At 31.9% G+C, this 22176-nt stretch overlaps 1 protein-coding gene across 1 annotated transcript; it reads right to left on the bottom strand.

Moving 5' to 3' along the window:
- Nucleotides 1-14979: 14979 nt before the first annotated feature.
- On the bottom strand, nt 14980-19019 carry LOC120087310 (Exostosin family protein). The gene is made up of 3 exons (XM_039044274.2): nt 18219-19019; nt 17172-17425; nt 14980-15696 (listed from the first exon to the last, which is right to left on the bottom strand). The coding sequence occupies exons 1-3, from the start codon at nt 18895-18897 to the stop codon at nt 15145-15147; spliced, it is 1485 nt and encodes a 494-aa protein (XP_038900202.1). The 5' UTR covers nt 18898-19019; the 3' UTR covers nt 14980-15144.
- Nucleotides 19020-22176: the final 3157 nt, after the last annotated feature.

Below are 22176 nucleotides of genomic sequence, written 5' to 3'. Positions count from 1 at the left end.
TTTTTCTCTTTTTCTTCCTTTTCTTTTTCATTTCATTAAATTGATTTTTAAAGTAAAAAAACGGAAATAGGTTGGTTATACACAAGTAAATACACATTCTTCTAGTTTGTACTGGTTTCACAATTTCTTTTTCTATCAGAACGATGATTAGTGCCGACAAAGATAAAAAGTCCTGAGAATTCTGTGTTTGTCTTTGATAGAAGAATATGTGCTTTGTGGGTTACTTTTGTTCCTGAGGCTGTTGGCAGAGGCCATTGCTCACTATTTGGTTAATACTCTGACAACTACCTTAGACGGCATATATCCTGTAATTCTGTGTTTATTTACAGTTGAGTTCTTTGTTTTACTGCAGGTTGTGGGTGATGATCTTGTTTCTGATATTGCTCCTGGTGCAGTTGCAGCTGCCCATAGACGACATGATGCTGAGTTACTGCCATGCACTGCATTGTTCCAGTCAGTGGATCCTTCAGAGTCTGGATCTTCTTCTGAGCAGTAGTCCACAATTGGACTTTACCCTACCAAGCAGTTTCTATATATGTAGCAACAAATCAGCATTTGTATATTTTCAGATTTGAGGTAGGTAGCTAAATTCAATTATACTTTTGAAATATGACTATTGCCTTTTGGTTTGGATATATAGCTAATTAGTTATAACTTATAAAGTTCACTTTTTGTTGACATTATTACTCTTTATGCATCACTTCACTTATTTTTTCACGGGTAATTGTGTTAAATGGTAAAACTACTGAAAATATTTTCAAGTATAGCAAAATGTCATTGCCTAATGTCTATCGTGGTCTATCATTGATGGATATTGAAATTTTGCTATATTTGTAAATAAGTTGGTTTATTTTTTTTATTTGAAAAATATTCATATTTTCACTGCATTAAGAAAATTGGACTTGGTAGCAAAATTGAGCAAAACTGAAAAATTAAAAATTATGGCAAACTTTTGTGTCTTGTTTGTTGAATTTTTGGACCTCATCTTTCATCCCTATGAGAACCCTGCTAAGATCCATAGTTAATCAATTGAAAAAAAAAAAAAAAAAGAAAGAAAGAAAAACCCCAATCTCTCAAGATTCTCAATCCCTATCAATTGGACTAAATTCTCGAGCTTGGCAACGAGTACTGTCAGAAACATTGTTGGAGTAGTAATCTATTGGTGGCTAGTAAAAAAGTGTAGAATTTCAGTAATATTGTTGTCAACGACTAGGCCTTCGATGTCTACTTTAGTATCTTCGGAAGCTTTGAGTTCAGTGTGTAGGTTTCTTCATCCACTTTGGATAAAAAGATGTAGAAGCTTTGAATTCAGTGAGTATGGGCTTAATTTTTGTGAGGTGAGTTTTGAAATCTTTGAGGTTTGAAGCATAAGTAGAGACGATTTCTTGAGTGGGTGTGTTAGGGTTATGAGAAGAGCACATGTTAGTCTGGAGGAACAGTGATTGGAGGGTCATTAGGGCCTCGCCCAGGGAGTTAAGAGGCATTGGATAAACAGTTGAATAACGTAGTTTCGTCGATCCAAACCGTACGTAAGCCCTCCAAAATGATGAAGTAGAAGGGTTATTTGTTTCTTTAGATTTGCAAGTTCGTCAGTAGAAAGAAGGTTGGGATGTTGTTTCTCTGCCTTGTTTCGGGCAAAGGTTTGAGCGTCTTTGATAGTGATTTGATAACAAAAGAACAATTGATTTTTAAACAATCATGATACGTTTAGTTTCGAAATTTCAAATATGATTTTTAAATATTTATAAGTTATTTTGAATTATTATACTTGGTTCCATAAGTAATTTAAAATTACTAACTAAAAATGGTATTTATATTTATAAATTTATTTAACTAAATTATTATAATATATATATTATTTTTGGGGCATTTTTAATTATAAAAAAAATATTTATACTTTATAACAAAAAGTTCTAAAAGTACAAAACAATTTATTTTTCCATTTAGTTTTTATACTTTCAATAAATTTTATAGTTTTTCAAAGTTAATTTATATGAAAATTGGTTAAATAATAATAATAATTTTCATAAACAAAATACTATGTAATTATAGTTTCACAACTTATGATAAAGACTAATTTTTTAAAAGAAAAATAAAAATAAAATAACTCATGATGACTAGTTTTAAGATTTATTGAAATTATATGAAAAATTTGTTATTAAAAAAATTACACTAACCAATATGGAACAAAAACTCAAATTACATATAAACCAATATAATATTTTAACCCTTTGGAAAATTATCTGAGGGGATGAGAGGGTTTTAAATGCAAAAGACTTTTAAAGCCATAATGGTCCAACCACATCAAAAGTTTGGTTTTCTTCGATGGTCGATGGGCTTTAAAAAAACCGAAAGGGAAAAATCACTTAAGTTAGTGATACTTCAAAAAGTAATTTATAGTGATTTTTTATTTTCTAAAATCAATTTTATTTTTTTACCAAATATAATTATTTTAGAAAAAAGCAATCTTGACATTGGCAAAAGTGATTTCAGCCATGTCAAAATCACTCCCAAACACAATTTCAACATTTGAAAAAAAAAATACTTTTTTGGTTCTTGAGTTTTAATAACCCGTGTGTTTGGTCTCTCATATTTTAAATTAACCATTTTAGTCCTTGAGTTTTCAATAATATGTTGAAAAGGTCATCTAATAAAAGAAATCATTAAATTTGAAAAAAAAAATGACTAGATGGTGAAGTGGCTAGATGTATTTGAAAAAACTATTTTTTTAAATCTTTTTCTCTTCCCCTTAATTTATAGTTTTTTAGAAAATAGTTTTTTTTTTCCCTAACTCATCTCCCCACTTCATCAACTAGTCTTTTTTTCAAGTGTAATGATTTTTTTTTAGGTTTAAATATTATTTTGATCTCTGAACTTTAAATCTTGTTATGTTTTAGTTTTTAAACTTTCAAATATGTCTATTTTAGTGCCTAAACTTTTAAAAATTGTTGAAATTCTATTATCTCTTTGAGGATGAAATCTGTTTAAAGATGAAATTACATATAGCATGAATTAATTTTTCTTTTAGCCTAAAGCTAATATTTCTGTCTAGAATCATTCAAGTTTGACTTGATCGATTTTGCTAGTGGAGTGATTCGAAGATCAAGGATTGATAAGAGCCACCAGCCTTATTTGATCCCTGGTTTTGTTGATCGTCTAAGTAATGGTCTTCTCTTTCCATTTTACCCACAATTTTAAATAAACCGCTTCTCACTTCTTCTTCAAATTTTGAGTTTCTCGTATGTGTGTTTCTTCTTATATTACCAAAATATTAAAAACGGTCTAAGTTTAAAATTTGTGAAGCCATTTAAAAGTACAAATACTTTAACATTTTGTTCAATTTATAAGCATGGCGGGAAAGAACATGAAAAAACGCATGAAAATGAGTGGTCATTTAACTAAAACAGAGTTGTATCGACGAAGATATTATCATAACCAAATTAACGTTCGAGCAGTAAAATGTGCACAATCATTGACCTCATGCAAGCGCTTGTTGTCCTAGAGTATATGGTCGTTCAGCTGCTACTTTAAAATTTTATTTTGGTTATATCTTCATCAGTATAGTTTCATTTTAGCTAAATGACACTTGTTTCCATACGCTTTTTTGTGTTCTTTCCAAAAATACTTATAAAAAGAGAAAAATTTAAAAGAATATTGAATTCTATGAAGGAATTGGAATTCCCCACAGCAGAAGCAATTGGACGCATTAATCTCTAAATTTCCTTTTACAGAATGGAGAAAATTTAGATTGATGGAAACCATGGAAAAACATAAACCTAAGCATGCTTTCCACAGTACAAATTAGAGAGGAAGGAATTAAGAAATCATTTACCCGTTGAAGACCAATTCTTCGTATTCCTCTCCAATTCACGTCATCTTCTCCCAATACCACGAACACCGCAACCGGACACCACCATGGGCATTCTCCGTTATTCTCAGGGATGGGAACCGTGCAGAGTTGTGGGCTTGCACATAAGTTTGGCAGGAGGGAAAGAGAAAAAAATGAGAAAAATTGAGAGAAAAAAATCTTCTCTGTAAACTACATATAGAGAAGGAGAAGAACCAGAGAATGAGTGAGAGGGAGAGAACTTTTTTTCTCCTCATTTGTTATGTGAGAGAATGAGAGATTAAGGGGTGAGGGAGTTGTAACACCTTCCCCTTTATTAAATTTGAAAAATTAAATTCAAATTCTAAATTTTAATTTAATACATATATTAAACCTATAGTTAAACTATATTAAACCTATATAAATTTTAATTTAATATATATTTAAACTATATGGATACCACATATAAATATGACTTATCGTTAATATTATATCATATATAACATAAACTATAGTTTATTGTTCTCTCAAATAATCTAAGGTATTAATATGAATCAAATTCTTAATCGAAGATATAACCAAAACAAAATTAACGTTCCCTTAGCAAAAGGTATGCGATCACTAACCTCATATGCGCGATCCTTGACCTTGGGTGCTCAATTGTTGAGCTCCTGTTTTTTAATTTTGTTTTGGTCATATCTCCGTAAATCTAAATGACCACTTGTTTTCATAGCTTTTTTCGTGTTCTTTCCAACAATACTTATAAAAAGAGAAAAATTTGAAAGATTATTAAATTTGAATGGCCTTAGAATGTTTAAACTTAGACAAATTTGACTTTTTGAGTATTAAGGTCAAAGATTGTTTAAGTTGTTCAATTTACTAGCATGGGTAGAAAGGACATGAAAAAACATATAAAAACGAGTGGTCATTTAGCTAAAACAAAATTGTATTCACATAGATATGACCAAAACTTGAGGTTAGCAATCATGCAACCAAGGTCAACGCTCGCGCACATGAGGAAAGCAATCATGCACTTGAAGTAAGCAATCGTGCACATGAGTTCAACAATCACGTATATTTTGTTGCACGAACGTTAGTTTTGTTTTGATCATATATCTTCGTCGATACAATTTCGTTTTAGTTAAATGAATACTCGTTCTCATATGTTTTTTTCTTGTTTTTTTCAACCATGTTTATAAATTAAGCAAAATGCTAAAGCATATTTACTTTTAAATGGCTTCACAAAGTTTAAACTTAGATAAGTTTTGGTATTTCATGTATTGGTAATATAAAAAGAAACACAGATAGGATAATATAACGTGAGTATCATACTCTCTTTGTTCACATAGTAAATTTAGAATAATTAAAAAAAATTAAGAAATAAATAAATAAATAAATATATATATATATATTTGCTACATTTGCAGATCTTAAAACCCATTATTGGATTTCCAAAAATCTTTCCTTTTTTTTTTTCCTTCTACCTGTTGCAATTTCCCATTATAAATATATATAAAAAAACAAAATTTTGAAAATCACTTAGCTCCGGTTTACTTCAGGGGATGAGGATCGCTAAATACCTAACAAAATTTTTATTACATTGATTGTGGAATTTTTTTTTGAAATAATGTTTTTTTAATAAATAATGACAAAAATAGGATTGGAGGGAAATAATTTCTAAGAATAGGTGTTTTGGGAAAGTATTGACAAAATTAGGGTAGTGGAATTGTGTATCGGGTACACGATTTCCATGTGGCATACTCGTGTACCCGATACACGAGTACCATTTAATCCAATCAGCTGACCATGTCAGCTAACTAGTTGACCGGTCAAGCGAACTCGTGTACCCGGTACACGATTTGCTTATAATTTTTTTTCTTTTTTTTTTTAAAGTTTGTCGACTATTGTTTTTTTAATTGTTAAACTTAATTATATATTTAATCTACAATGAAAACAACTTGCACTTATATTAAAAAAAAAAAAACCATGATATTAAAAAATATTTACAATTAGTTCTTTAATTTACAATTTGAAAATGATACAATGTAGGATTTTAAAACGACTCCCCTGGCCCTTACTCCTCATGGGGGTTGTCTTCGTATCCCTCTAAATTAGGTTCACCCAGTTGTCGCTGTCGTCTACGACGAATACGTCTTCAATCGGTGTCAGCAACATTGAGTCGTCTTGTTTGTTGAATAATACCTTTTACGTTAACCAATGTTTGCTGACACATTGAATCCAATTCTGGTAAGTTGTTTTGCACTAAATATTGTTGAACACCGCCAATAAAATTATTCTGTACAATAAAAAAAATATTAGACAATATTCATATCATACATATGGAAAATGTTTGATTTTAAATCTCTTACCATGTAGTAATAGTAAGCACCGTTAGGTGAGATAAATCGCCTCGTGATCGAATTGTACCAGGGAAAGTAGTCGTCTGATACAGCTGACCCATTTCTTAATTCTCCCTGTGCACAACGATCATGTCGTCCATGCCAGTAGGATAAATATTCCGCATGGATTTGACGCCAGTCTTGGTCGTGCTTACCTCTTAAATCGATTTGGTGTAGTGTTGGGAGTGTATAGGACAATGAAGGTATCGTTTGTCGCAGACCGAACTATCTCAACACACGATCTGGATGATGTCACTCTACTATATGGAAGCATATAAGAGGGCTAATAGTCAACCAGATGTCTTTACCATCATGACAATAATCAGGTAAGGATGACCAAATCTGTGTGTATGGCGTCCAAATAACCTGACAAAAAAAAAAAATAAATAATAATAATAATAAGTATACATATAAAATATTTTAAATATTCATTTATATACATATTTACTACCTGATTGTGCATCAACATGTCGAATATTTTTCTGTACACGAGCAACATATTTGCTGACTGTTCAGAGGCAGCTAATATACCACTCCATCTAAAATTATAAAAAATACAATTAATTTATATTCTTACATAAAATGGTAACGAAATAAATATATAAATGAAATAATACCTGGCACTAAGTGGACGATGATCTGGGGCCTGTAGTTGGACTTGTGGCGCTATAATTGGAAATCGATCATAAGCCCATACTTGTAATAGTATCAGTGGCCCCGCTATTTCCAACGCTTGTGCATTGGAAGCCCAAAAAAGTTCTCTGGACAACCATGCACCACCCCACGAGTACATACCAACGTGCTCGAAATTAGACAATAATGGGAGGAACATGAGATGCATCAGAGTATTTGACTTGTCAGCAAATAAAAATCCTCCAATAAGCTGCAAGATGTATGCTTGTGCGTACCTATGTACGCTGATTCGTCGGCATCAGGAGGTAATTCTGGAAACTGGGACGAAAACCAAGGGATACTCAATCTTGATCCCTTCAGATCCTCTGATATCGCCTAAGAGCTCTTCACAAACGTTCTTCCAGTCATACTGTAGTGAACCTGTCAATGGTTGCTCGTCCACTCGTAACCCAAATTGTATGGCAACATCCTGCAGCGTAATCGTACATTTCCCACAATGCAGGTGAAATGTGTGGGTCTTTGGTCTCCAGCACTCAACTAGAGTAGTAATAAGGTGCCAATTAAGCTGGATGAAACCAATTTGTGCAACCCCAAGAAACCTGCCTCCTGAACATATGAAATAATGTGGTCATCAAATGGGATAGTATGTTGTGTAGTTGTCTCCCTTCTCCGACAACTCAACACTATAGTGGAAGAACTATCCCATACTGTCTGTGAACAATGCGTGTTTTGTTGGTACAACTGTACAGGATTAGAAGGACCAGGCTCCATTACCTAAAAAGTTCAAATTATATTACATAATAAAATCAATGACATAAAAGATACATAAAAAATACAATTACATAAAATAAATTTATTACATAAATTAATTATAAATACATAAAGAATACAAGTACATAAAATATACAATTACATGAAAAATATAAATACATAAAAAATACAAATACATGAAATATACAATTACATGAAAAATATAAATACATAAAGAATACAAATACATGAAATATACAAGTAAAAAAAAATACACCTAATAACCCGAAGACGATGAAGCACCCAGTGTACGGTGTGGACAAGTGCGTCTGTTATGCCCTTCTCTTTTACAAATTGTACATCGCACTTTCTGGCTTGCTTTTCTCCAATCCATTTCATTATGAATGCACATACTTTTTGGCCGACCTTGTTCTCTTAGTAAGTCTGCATCTGGACGAACTTTTGTAAATGATAAATTCTGGCCAATAATTTGGGTGTTGAATTGGATGGAAGCGGCCTTCATAACAACGCTTGAAATTGGACAATTTGTAGCATTCATCAATAAGTGATAGGTATGCCATATGCATGTAATTACAAACTGCAATTACATGAGAGCATGGAATCTTGAATGATTGCCACTTATTGTAAGAACATGTCCCTTCTTTCAAGCTTAAAACTTGGGTGTGCTGTCCTTTGTAGGGAGAAATCATACTTATGCCAGTTTGTACTTCGAAAGTTTGACTTTCCCTGTCAATGGATGTCACCGTATGTGCCAATGCTCGTTTTTCCCACCTCTTCAGTTTTTTTAGGGCATATTCTGTATATATATTCCCACGATCGAGTGCTTCACTGATTTCTTATCTCCGGCGTTCAAAATACAATATTGTGCGATAGAATGTTAGCCTAACCAAAGAAGTAATTGGTAACATTCTAGCACCTTTGAAAACATCGTTCATGCATTCAGCTGCATTGTTGGTCAGCCACCCATAGCGGTACCCACCGTCATGTGACTGTGTCCATTTTTCCAAGTCAATGAAGACTTTCAGGGTGCAATTTTTTTAATTCTTTCACGCACCGAATCAACTTACGCCTTTGGTGTTGATTTCCGGCCTTAAACACTAAATTTTTTAGTTACTTTGATTTGTATTTTATATTGAAATTACTGACAACATGGCGAAGACAATATCGGTGGTACGCTCTGGGTTTACTTCAACTAATTTCTTCATTATTAATTGCAGCAAGAATGCCCTTATGTCTGTCAGAAATCAAGCAAATACCCTCTCTTTGGGTAACATATTCACGCAATGTCCACAAAAACCACGACCAACTGGACGAATTCTCACCTTCTACGATAGCAAAAGCAAGAGGAAATATATGTCCGTTTGCATCAATAGATAAGGATGTTAATAATTTCCCCTTATACTTTCCGTAGAGATGAGTTTCATCAATCTGGATTAATGGCCTACAATGGTTGAACCCTTCTCTTATAGGACCAAAATACCAAAAAACTCGTCTAAAAATAGTCGTACCTGACACATCAGAGGGAAGGAAAAAACAATCTATTCGTGTTCCTGGATTGTAATGAACAAGAGCATTCAGCCAATACGGAAGCTCCGAATATGATGTCTCCCAATCGCCAAACACAGCAATTAACGCTTTTCTCTTGGCTTGCCACACCCGTCTGACATTATAGCCATATTGTTTTTTAATGGCTTCTTGGAGTAGGGCCACAAGTACTCCAGGATCAGCTCTAACCAAATTTTGAATCCAGCTATGAATGATCCTGTGTCAATTCTGAAAACAAACATGAGTGTTCTCCTTGAAGTTTTGTGATTTCGAACATCCCATGAGTTTTGCGCCAACATGCCCATAGCCTCCAAGCACAACCGTCACTCCATGATTTACATTTAACATACCAAAAATCCTGATTTGATTCCACTACGACGTATTCTGTCACACAATATTTTTTTAGAGCAAGCTGTAAATCTTCTTTGGTATTAAACAACATTCCTTTTTGTATTAACTACAGTTATCTACTCTTACATTCCTTTCTTCCAAAGTAGACCCTAGTTTCATTTCCCAATCTATTTGGGTGAACATTTACAGTACCAACTCAAGATCATGTTCACCACTACTGTCGTTTCCAAATAATTCATCAACTTCAACGTCAATGTCACCATCTCCATCATTTCCAGGTTCAAGAATTACTAAATCTTCAGGATGCATTGACATATTTATTATGTTTTTTTCAACTGTTATAGTTGACAAAAAATATGTTAATATGTCAACCCAACAAACTCCAATTTCTAAGTTTAACATATAAGATCTAAATATTATACATTTAAATCAGACCAAATCTAAGATTTATAAATTATATATTTAAATGAGCCCAAACAAATAAAAAAATATAAGATCTAAGATTTAAGATCTACAAACATATACGTATAAGATCAGCCCAACAAATACATATAAGATTTCTAAGTTTAACATACATATATTTCTAAGTTTAAATCAGTCCAAACAAATAAAAAAAATACAAGATCAGCCCAAAAACATACATAAAACTAAATCAGCGCAAAAATATATACAGATAAAAAACATACATAAACTAGATCAGCCCAAAAACATACAAATAAAAAAATATAAGAATTTTATTGATCAGTCCAAAAACATACATATACATACAGATAAAAAACATACATAAAGTCAGCCCAAAAACATACAAAAAAAACATACATAAACATACATAAACTAGAAACTAGAGAAAGAACTCCAAAAACATACATATATTTCTAAGTTTAAAATATATTGAAAAACAACTAGAGAAAGAAATATACCACAAAAGCGAGCAAAAATCGGCAATCAAAGAGGTAGATTTCGATGAAGATCAAATGGAGGACTGAAAATCGAGCAAAATCGGAATTTTGGAAGATTTTGGTGAGGAAAATTGAGGATTCGGTGAAATGGAGGCCTCCGTGAGGAAAATCAACAAGATTTTGGAAAGTAGAAGGCAAAATAGAGGAAAAAATCGAAAGCAAAACGTTTCGGTGAGAGGAAGAAATCGGTGAGAGCAAAACGATCGAAGGAAGCCAAACGGTTTCAGTGAGGAAGAAGAAGGGGCGGGCGGACATTTTAATGCGATGAAGTCGTGTACCAAGTACACGACTTAGGGTAATCATGTATCGGGTACACAACTTATGGTAATCGTGTACCGGGTACACGATTTCCTCAGTCAAACCTACATGACTGCCACGCCAGACTGTGCATGCCAGGTGGCTAGGTACTCGTGTACCCGATACATGATTTAGGGCTTATTGTGTACTCGGTACACGATTTAAATACCTATTTTTGGAAATACTTTCCCTCCAACCCTATTTTTGTCATTATTTATTAAAAAAACATTATTTTAAAAAAAAATTCTTTATTGTGTTTACTAAAATGCATAAATGAAATAAATTGATGAGACTCATCACCAATTTGAAAATCATTACTCCGTTCCTTATTCCTCTCCTTAATCTTATCCATCTCATTTTCATTTCTTATTTTTGGATTCTATCCCGAGACGACTTGAGATCACATGAGACTTTAAGCAAAACTTTGATAGAGAGACCTTCGTATAGAAAATATTATCTAAAATTTATTTTTCTTGTTTTTTGAGATGCAAAATTATGAATTAAATTTTATAATCTAAGTTCATTAATATATCCTTTTAAGCTGAGAACTAAGATTTTTCCGATCACTAACTCCTTTATTAGCCAATTGAACTATATTAGATTTAATACCAAATAACTTACAACAAGAACAATAACTTTACTGAAATCCTGAGTAAACTAGTCCTTCTTTATCATGTTTTTTGCCATTAGATAATTTTTTAGTATAATGAATATTAGAAAAATGTGTAGAATTTTCATCTTTTGGAAAAATTAAATGATTTTCTCTAATAGGACATTTTTCTACTAATAAATCAATTAATTTAGAATCAAAATCTTTCCATCTTCTTGGATCATATATATTATATTCAGAATGCACCATACATGTCTCATTATCATTACTAATATCATCATTGTTTTCTCTTTTTTTACTCAAATTTATTTGATTATACGTTTCATTTTCAACCATATAATATCTACTATTTTGTTTCATATTTGTCTGTACCTATCATTTTTTCCTATTATTTAATCAGTTTTAATTATTTTTATTTCCAATAACAAATTTATTGAGAACACATTTTTTAGATTTAGTCAATTTTTCTGCTCTTCTTTTTGTATTGAACTTTTCATATCCAAATTCATATTTTTTAGTAGACATATTGGTATTCAAAGTATGCAAATAAATCTTAGATGTTAAGGTATTGAATAATCAATAATATGAAATATTTTTTTCCAACAAAAGGCAAAAGAATTTGAACAAAGAAAAAACTAAAACTTTGAATAAACTGGATTAACTTGGACTTGTGAGACCACACATAATATTGATGAAAATTTTAGAGTTGAGAGAGATTTAGAGTTGAGAGGGAGAGAATTCAAATTAAAATGAGTATAACCTACCATACGTAATATATTTATGAGAGTAACTGGAAGGGTTTTAGTTTCAAAAAATAATAGAAAAAAAATACGAAAAGTCTTCAACTCTTCCAACGTAAACTTATGAGAGTTTTGAGGGGTTATATTAATTGTTGAGATTTTTAAGGAAAATTGAAAGGAATTATGAATAAAAAGATAAAAGGTTAATAAATTTGAAATGTCAGCCAATCAAAATTGAGAGAGTTCAACTCATTCATTATGGATTTTTTTTAGTAATTTGAATTTTCAATATTATAAGAAAAATGGATTTTTACAAAAAAGAAAAAAAAAATCCTCTTTAGGCCATATTTTAAAAAAATGTCTTTAAGTTTGAATTTTTTCAAGAAATGGTTTTAGTATTATTTTTGGACAAACTTACCATTTTTTCTTATTTTTATTTCCGATTTTTATATATATTTTCCTATTTACGAAGCTTTCTTAATAATGAAGAGACAAATTGTATTTATGGAGAGAGAAAATGCAATTAATATTTTTTTTAACATTTTCAAATGGAGAGAGAAAATTTGAGACTTTCCCCTTTATTTATTTTAATTGGAGAGAGAAAATGTATTTCATGAAATTTTATTTTCCATTTTTGTTGGTTTCATATATTATTTTTTTTCCGGATTAATGGTTATTTAAAATATACCTTAGAATATTTTGTTAGGTATTTGAAAATATTCTAACAAATATTTCAAATATACCAAAATATATAAATTAGAGATTGATTCAATTCTTGACATAAATCACCATTTCGTTTTTCATATTGATTTTTTATATTATGTGAAATATTTCATTGTTTGTTCACTTGTGCATGTAATATATTCCATTGTTTATTTGGAAATATTCTAAAAAACAATACGGGTAAATATATTTGATATCTACTCAAATATTCATGGTTATTTTTAAATATACCTTAGAACTCAAATATGTTTTGATATGTATGTCAATATATTTTATTGTTTATTTGATGTATATATCACAAGTATTATGATATATATGCACTTCTATTTAGGTATTGATATTCCGATGCTCTGATGTGTATGTCTTTATACCTTGAAACATTATTTTAAATGTTTGCAAATGTTCAACCAATTTATGAAATATACTAGTAAAATGGTAAAACATTTTTAAATATTCAGACTTTTTTTAAATATACTAGTAAAATGAGTTATACATATATACCATAGTTTAGATTCATGGTTATTTTTAAATATATGTTTGAACACTCGCATTTAGATGTTTGCAAATATTATAAACAATATATGAAATATACTAACAAGATTGGAAAAGAATATATATAAATCATAGTATACATATAAAAAAAAACCCACCCTATATATCACAATATATATCGAAAAATAATATATATATCACAGTATATATAAAAAAAACACCCTATATATCGAAAACAAAAAATACCATACGATAGTTTATATATATATATATATATATATATATATATATATATATAAACCCAATATGACAGTATTTATCATAATATATATAGAGAAAATCACCCTATATATCACCGTCGACCATCATCATCTAGAACCCCATGCAGATGGTTCATCCCGCGTTGGATTTGCTCGCCCCACGCTGGAAAAATAACTGCACATTGGATCTGCTTGCCTACGCCGGAAAAATCACCCCACGCCGGATCTCCTAGCATAATGCAGGAAAAAACGCCCCGTGCCAGATGCGTTGGATCTGCCGGAAGATTTGCTCCACGCACCAGATCTGAAGAAGAAGGCGACGACAGCTGATTAGTGGCCCAAACAGAGGGAGATGACGACTGGATCTTGGCAAGCACGTTGTTGACAGTGACAAGGTGGATGGAGGGAGGGAGGCGGCGACAGAAAGATGAGAGAGAGGGTTTTGAGAGAAAATTTGAAGAAGATGAAGTGTGAGTTGGATATGAAAACATGAAAGAGAAAAATGAAATCATTAAAAAGAAATCATTAATGGAGTGTGGGTGGGATATATAAAGTTTTTTTCTCTTTTGCATTTTTTATTTTCTTTTAATACTTAGAGTGTTAAATAGTAAAAGACAACTTACTTTCTTGGAAGTATAAAGTTCGCTATGATATTTATGAAAAAATGGAAAGTTCAAGACATAAATGTAGTATTGGGTTATAATTAAGACTACATGTGCAAAAATTCTTAAGAAAAATTTTATAAAAAATAATAAGTATATTATTATATATTTTGAATTTAATTTCATTAAACTTAAGTTATATATATGGCTTTTATAGCTTAAATCCGCCCTAGCTTTGCCACCTTTTTTTTTTTTTATTATTAATTACTCAACATTCTTACCATTTTCCTTTCCTCTATAAATAAGACTCAAACTTTTTATTGATTATTTCACCATTTTTTCTCCCTCATATACATTATTTGAAATCGTGTCCCTTTTTCTCTCTTATATACATTATTTAAAAATTTAAAATAAATATATAATTAATTAAATTTCACAATTTTAATGAGTTAAAGTATAAATGTTGAAAATTAAAGATCAAATTGAAACAAAACTCAAATTTCAAGAGAAATTATAAAATTTTAAAATTTAAGGACTAAATAGAAATCAAACTCCAAATTCAAAGACTAAAAACATGACATTTTAAAACTTAAAAACCAAAAATAAATTAAACTCAAAATCTAAGGAGTAAAATGCTAGTTTCCCCTAAAATCAGTATGAAATGAAACATTTTTGTTGCAAGTAGAATTATGAAATGCCAGAACATCAATTCCAGTGACTCAAACCAAGAAACCTCTTCCTTCCCCTTGAATATATGTCAACTATCTTCAGTTTGAAGGAGAATAAAACCACTTAAAATGGGATATTTTCATTATAATAGAGATCTGCTACATTGATTTTTTAACACCAAGAAAAAAAAAATCATATATGGGTTTGAACTAATTAACCAATGTAATCTAACACCAAAATAAAAACTTGAAATTGCAGTGAATGAAATTAAGTACAATGGCAGCGAAGAGGAACTGACACACCCTCTGGTTTTCTTCTCTCCCTAGCAATGGCTTCTTTTATCATAGGCAGCTTTTGGTGGACTTTTCTCCATATGTGATTGACAGCACCATCTGGAGGAACTGGTCCAATACCACCAGGATGGCCATTTTCGTATTCGAAAACGGGTTGAACCCGAGCCATATATTGCCGCAATCTGTTCCTCTGCTCTTCTGGGATGGTTCTAAGGTGCTTCACAAGCCAGTTTGGTTTCAATGCATCACTAACAGCTACAAAAACAGAGAATTGTGAGTAATCCAGCATGTCTTCAAATGGAAGCTCGATGTTGTCGCTCACAACTACAGGTATACAAAGACTTTGGATAGCATCGAAAAGGCGGCACGATGTTGGGGTATCCCCAGCTGGGTGCAAGCAGAACTCTGATGATCTCATCCCTTTGATGGATTGCTCCTTACCTGTGGCATTTGGGAACCCTTCTTCCATTATAACACCAGGCTCATTAATCAGCAAGTCCCAGAGTTTCTCCCTGACAAGCCCTCCCTTTTATATGAAAGTAAGTAGAAAATATCAGCTTCAGAACAACTTAAGTAGCTGGAGCAGTTGATTTAAATATACCCACAAATTGGAAGTAATCAGTTTTCAAGAATTGTGTTTCTGTACTTCAGAACAGAAAATATAAGAAAGATAAGTTAAGTTCAGTCATTTTTAAGGATTTTCAGTTATTCTCCCTTTGACATCATGAGATTAGAATAAATGGTGTAACAAAATTGATATTTGTGAGGCTCTTGGGCATAGTTCCCGAAACAACTATTTTTTAGCATATTACCAAGTTTTCTCCATTAACTAACTTGAACACAGAATGATAACTGAACTCTGAATAAATCCATGAATATGCACCTATAAAACCTTATCAGAAACATTAGGATCTAGTCCAGTAAAGCCATGCTCAAACGAAGACTCAACTTAAAGCTCAATAAGAATCAAACTTTAATCTATAAATATATGGTTTAAGCTATCCCAGTTCATATGAGCACGAGCACGTGCACGGATATGTAAGAAATCTATATCATTGGAACAAATTCAATAAGAGAACTCTTCTACTTGTATCCCTAAGTGGAGACATCCTTCCCAAATTCTAAGTTGGAGTCAGCAAATTGGTCTTAAAAGAATTATCATGTTTGAGCATGTGATGGAAGCCTATAACAAAATAAACCGTCATTTCTCAAGCAGAATTCAGCTTTACAAATTTACAATAGCATAAAATAAAAAGTTATGAAATATTTTTTTGGGTTAAAAAAAATTTTTGGTCCTAAAATTTCATTGGAGTAATAATTTAGTCCTTGAAGTTTACTTTGTAATGATTTAGTAATTGTACTTTCATATTTGTAACGACTTAGTCCTTACTATGATAAATCTCATCAAAATAAAGTATTAATTATTATTACATAATAGCTTATTCTTTACGGTTTATAAACAAATATGTTCCCTAATAAATTTATATCTATATATGTAAGAAATTTAACTAAATCTTAACAATATCTGACGATATAGACTAAATTGTTACAAATTGTAAAGTATAGGAACTAAATTGTAACAAATTGTAAAATATAGGGACTAAAGGCTAGATTGTTACAAATTTGAAAATAGAGGGACTAAATCGTTTCAAATAAAAGTTCATGGACTTAAAAGTTCAAGGACTAAACTTGGTGTTATAAACCTGTTTTTTTCTATCCTCTAGGGTCATTCAAAGTTCAAACAACTTACATTTTGACTAATCACACAAAGAAACAACTAACTCTACAATATTAAAACACTCAGATGAATGGCTATCATGATTTGACATTACAGCCCCAAAAAGCATATGGATATGAGTGGCCTGTTATAATTACTAGGCCATCCTGATGCCGTTCAAAGATTATATAGACTGAATTTCAAATGAACTAACAGCAAATCTCCAGTTGACAGCATAAGAAAATATAAGACCTTAGTATTGAAATAAGATATTCAATACTAACCCGATGCCTATGTTTCGCCCCTTTGAAATAAAGCAAGGTCTGGCGCTTCTTGTTTTCTGATAAGTGCAGCCTAGGTAGTAAATGGGTATATGGAACAATCACATCCTTGAGTACTGAAACTTGAGTGTGCTGAATCATATCTGGTGAGGAACCGTTAGATGATTTCGTGTCAAGCCTGAACCAACCACCAAAATCTACCACAAGCAGAACAGCTGGAGCTATCTCGGCTTTGACATGCCACATCGCAACTGGGTCTGTCAAAGAATGCTTCAAGTTTTAACATTACCTGACAATCCAGAGGACTAAATCAAAAAATGCTAAAGCACGCAACATTATTAGTACTTGATAGCATCAAGGAGGGATATCTCCAAGAAGTCTTAACAAAAAGGTGTTTATTTGTAAAAGGATTGCTAATACAAATGATTAATCCTCTGATCCTCTCAATTTATCGAGGATTAACCTATTATCCTATTAACCAAACAAACTATCTTGCATGAAACTAGAAGTGATTAGAAAACTGCTAAAATTACAAAATTACCACTAATTACACTCCATCAATTTCCTACCTCTTGAAAAAGAACTCATCCTCATGTTTAACGATAATGAAGTAGGACCATTGCTACAAAGAACAAATCATTTCTTTTAATGATTGATAATACTCCAATTGAAAATGAAAATGTCTTCTTCAGCTTAATGAAGGACCACCTTAATAGTTCATCAAATTTTCCATTCCATAGACAATTTTAAGCTACTAACAAAATAGACAACCTAACCAACGAGAATAAAAAACCAATGACAAACTATAGTAAATTCAAACTTAAACTTAGAGAACTCCTACAAATGACACTGCACCAGTTCCATTCGCTCCATTCTTATGCTCTCCACTTTATTAAATGTCTAACAGGAAGATCTACTGAGTCAGCATGATAGATTTCAATCAAATTTTAACAACCACAGCAAGCTGAATCATTCTCATCCAGCCTTCCCTCTCTCACTCAACAATTCAAATGCTAAATTCTAGAGATCGAGATAAGAAGAGAAACATACCAGTGAGAACAAAAACATGGTCTCTCCCGCCAGACTTCTTCCAAGCATCAGTACTCTTAAGAAAATCCATCACATTCCTCTGCCGCTCATAGTCTTCATTCCCCACCTTCTTCCTGAACACACCCTTCGCCACTCCCAACTGCATTTCAGCACTCATGGTGGCGAAAAATGGCACAAAAACCACATCGGCTTCCTCAGCTACGAAAACCCTCTTGGCAAAAGATCCATCCCTCTGCGACTGTGGCGTCATCAGATCCCCCAAAATCCAATACTCCGCACTGTACTGCTTGATCAACGGATTCTCCGGATATGGAGGGAATTGGAGGGTTTTCTTCATCTGGGTCGATCTAATTTCACGATCAGCGTCGCTGCCAAGCCTGGAATCGGACTGGATGGCCCAATACTGATCCAGAAGGCCATAGTTGAGGGATCTCGGAAGGTCTGCAACGAAGACTTTGATGGATTGGTGGGAAGAAGGAGAGATGATTGAACTGAAGAGAGATGAGGAAGAGGAGGAAATGGGGTTGGAAGATGGAGTGAAGAGGAGGAAAAGGGAGAAGAAGAGGGTTAGGAGAAGAGTGAGGAGAAACAGAACTGGAACAGAGCAGAGAGAAGATTTGGTCTTTTGAGCCATTTCTGTTTTCATAATCACTGGGTTTTCTTTTTCCAGTGATTTCATTTTGGAAGTGAAATTCGATCGGAAAAAAGAACGAAAGGATTTTCGAACATAAGAATTTCACGTGGGATGCACGTGTTAAATAAATACTAATATTAAAAAAACTAAAAAAACTAAACTAAGAGTAACAGAGAAATAGACGGGTTTCTCACAAGGATAACTCAAAATTTAAGTCCAAATGGAATATTATCTATATTATAAATATTATTGAAAATAGATGTCTATTAGATATTCATGCTTAGTATCCATTGACCATGTGTTATGTCTTTATTTTTCAAAGTATTATCCATGTGTCTTCTAATTCTTAATGTCCATGTAATCCATGTTCTACTTGTTAAATTGTCTATAAATAGTGATCTTTGATGGGTTTTAAAAGACACACATTAGACAAATTCCATACAAATTGGAGAAAATAGAGAATTTTGAGATTTTTCTCATTTCTTATTTTGTTAATTTATTTTATCTTATTTATTTATATATTATGTTTTTATTTTATTTTATTACTATATAATATTTATTTTAATATTATATTTTATTATCATCTGTGTTCCTCAAACTCACAACATGTTATCAGCACGAGCTCCTGTCATTTTCTCTGCTAAAGGTAGGTCCTAAAGGTATGTCGATTTTTCCCTCTTCGTTATAATTAATAAATTTAATGTTATTTTGCATATTCAATATCTATTAAATTTCTAACATAAGTACAATATTTTGTGATAGTGCTGCCATGACAAATCTCATAAAATTAGAACTTGTCACCCTTGATATTAATGGCAATAATTATTTGTCATGGTACTTGATGCTGAAACCCACCTTGATGCTATGAATCTTAGGGAGACTATTAAAGAAAGAACTATGACATCCAGTCAGCACAAAGAAAAAGCTATGGTTTTCCTTCGTCATCATCTCTACGATGGATTGAAAATGGAGTATCTTACAATAAAAGATCCCGATATCTTGTGAAAAAATTTGAAAGAGGGGTATGATCATAAAAAAAAGAATAATTATTCTTCCTAAAACTCGTTATGAGTGGATGCACTTGAGCCTACAAGATTTCAAATCAGTAAGTGATTACAACTCTGCATTATCTAAAATCAGTTCAAAATTGTTGTTATGCAGAGAGAAAATTACTGATGTCAATATGTTAAAGAAGACATTTTCTACATTTCATGTCTCGAATATGCTCCTGCAATAGCAATATCGAGAGAAAGTTTTTCAACAATATTACATCCTAATCTCATGTCTTCTCGTGGTTGAACAAAATAACAAGTTATTGATGAAAAATCATGAATCTCAACCAATCGGAACAACACCATTCCCTGAAGTGAATGTTGTGAATGTTAATAATCGTAGTTTAGGTCGTGGTCGAGGTCATGATCATGGTAAAGGAAGAAATAATTATTATTTTTGTGGTGACCATTCTAATCATTCAAATTTCAAAAAAACCATGCAAGAAAAGCTCCATAAGATAAGAGTTCAAAGAGTGTTGAAAATAAATGCTTCCGATGCGAAATGACTGGACATTGGTCACGTACCTGTTGTATGTCAAAATATCTAGTTGACCTCTATCAAGCCTCTGAAAGAAAAAGGGAAAAATGTGGAAGCAAATTTTGCATACCAGGATAATGATATATTTGACACATCCCATATGATAATTTTAGATGTGGCAAATTTCTTTGAATCTCCTGAAGAGAAGATATATTAAGGAGATAGGATATATTTCATTGAAGCTTTTCTACACTCATGATCTTAAAGAAAATGACAACATCACTATACAACAAATTTGTTAGAAGGATAACCTGACAAATTTATTTACAAAGGCATTACTAGCCGTAAACTTTTGAAAAATTGATGCACAACATTGGAATGCGGCAATCGAGAGATCTTAAGTGATATTGTCGTGAGGGGAGAAAATATATTGTATTTTTTTTAAGGAGTATGTATTATATGTACTATTTTTCCTTAATTATGATTTTTTCCCATTGGGTTTTTCCTAATAAAGTTTTAACGAGGCATATTACATATATATATAATGGGCATTTAAGGGGGAGTATTATAAATATTATAGAAAATAGATTAGCAAATTCTATCATAGATTTAACAAAATTCATGCAATTAAGATGTTCCATAGTTCATTAAGGAAGTACCCTAATGCCCTAATTAGCCAATTAACTCTAATTTAGTTCTTAGTTGCTTCCTAAAGACATTCCACAATTAGTCCCTAAATTGCATTAAACTCATGGGTTTTCTTAATTATGACAATTTTTGAAATCAAAAGACTGAAAATTCAAGATTGATTGTATGAATGTTCTAAATTAGTAGGTTCTTTCAAGAAAATAGGAAAAGGAGTCCAAGTTTCTATCAAGATTACTAATTCTTGCAACCTAATTATAATTTTATTATAGAACCATATAATTTTGCATACAAAAATAATTAAATTTGAGTTGCCAATTCATTTTTAATCAATTTTATTCAACATCTCAGCAAGAACATTCAAGAATAAGTAATTATATGAAAGAATTCAAAGAAAAGTCTCAAGAAAATGTTAATCTACGTAATTCCTTGAGAAAAAAACTTACCTACTCATGGATATGTAAATTTTTCAAGAAATCCATTAAGAATTGCATAATTGGTACAAAGAATGAAGTAATTTTGATATAATCTCTCTAAAATTTACAAAGAATAGCTCTAGTGTTTGTGGAAATCAAAATCTCTCTCAAAAAATGAAGTTCTCCTCCTCTATGAAGTCTGAAACTGAAGTCTTTTTTATTGAAGAGGGTCACACTACGACCCTACAAATTTGCAGGTCCAACGCTCATTTGTGCAGGCGTGCACACACTTTTTATTTTTTCGTCATTCTCCAGAGTGTTGCAATGCTGCATAAAGCGTTGTGACGCTGCCCTGTTTTGTAGCAAAATGTAACATTCTGTCTTTCAGCGTTGAGCTAGCGTTGGCTTACGTTATGGAGGGAGTAATGCTTGAGGTATGCAGAATTGTTTCAGTTGAGGGGTATATTGGTAATCTTTCATTGCTTTTTTTTCTTAGTTGACTCTTTTGGTTAATTTGACTTCGTTATGCTCCAAACTCCTCGAAATAACTCCATGAGTTTCAGGATTGTCTTTTACCTACAAAATAAACTTTTTAAGCAAACAAATAGTGTATAATTGGGGGATTTAGCACTAATAAGATAGTTCTTTTCAAGACCTAACAAAATACCCCCAACTTAGCTCTTAGTCGTCCTGAGTAAGTTAAGTCTATAAATATGCATTCATTCAAGCAAAA

Source organism: Benincasa hispida, chromosome 9, assembly GCF_027475165.1.
Source record: "Benincasa hispida cultivar pf3 chromosome 9, pf3_genome.v1.1, whole genome shotgun sequence".
NCBI lineage: Eukaryota > Viridiplantae > Streptophyta > Magnoliopsida > Cucurbitales > Cucurbitaceae > Benincasa > Benincasa hispida.
The sequence above is the reverse complement of the archived record's forward strand: the minus strand, read 5'-3'. Positions and strand labels throughout refer to the sequence as shown.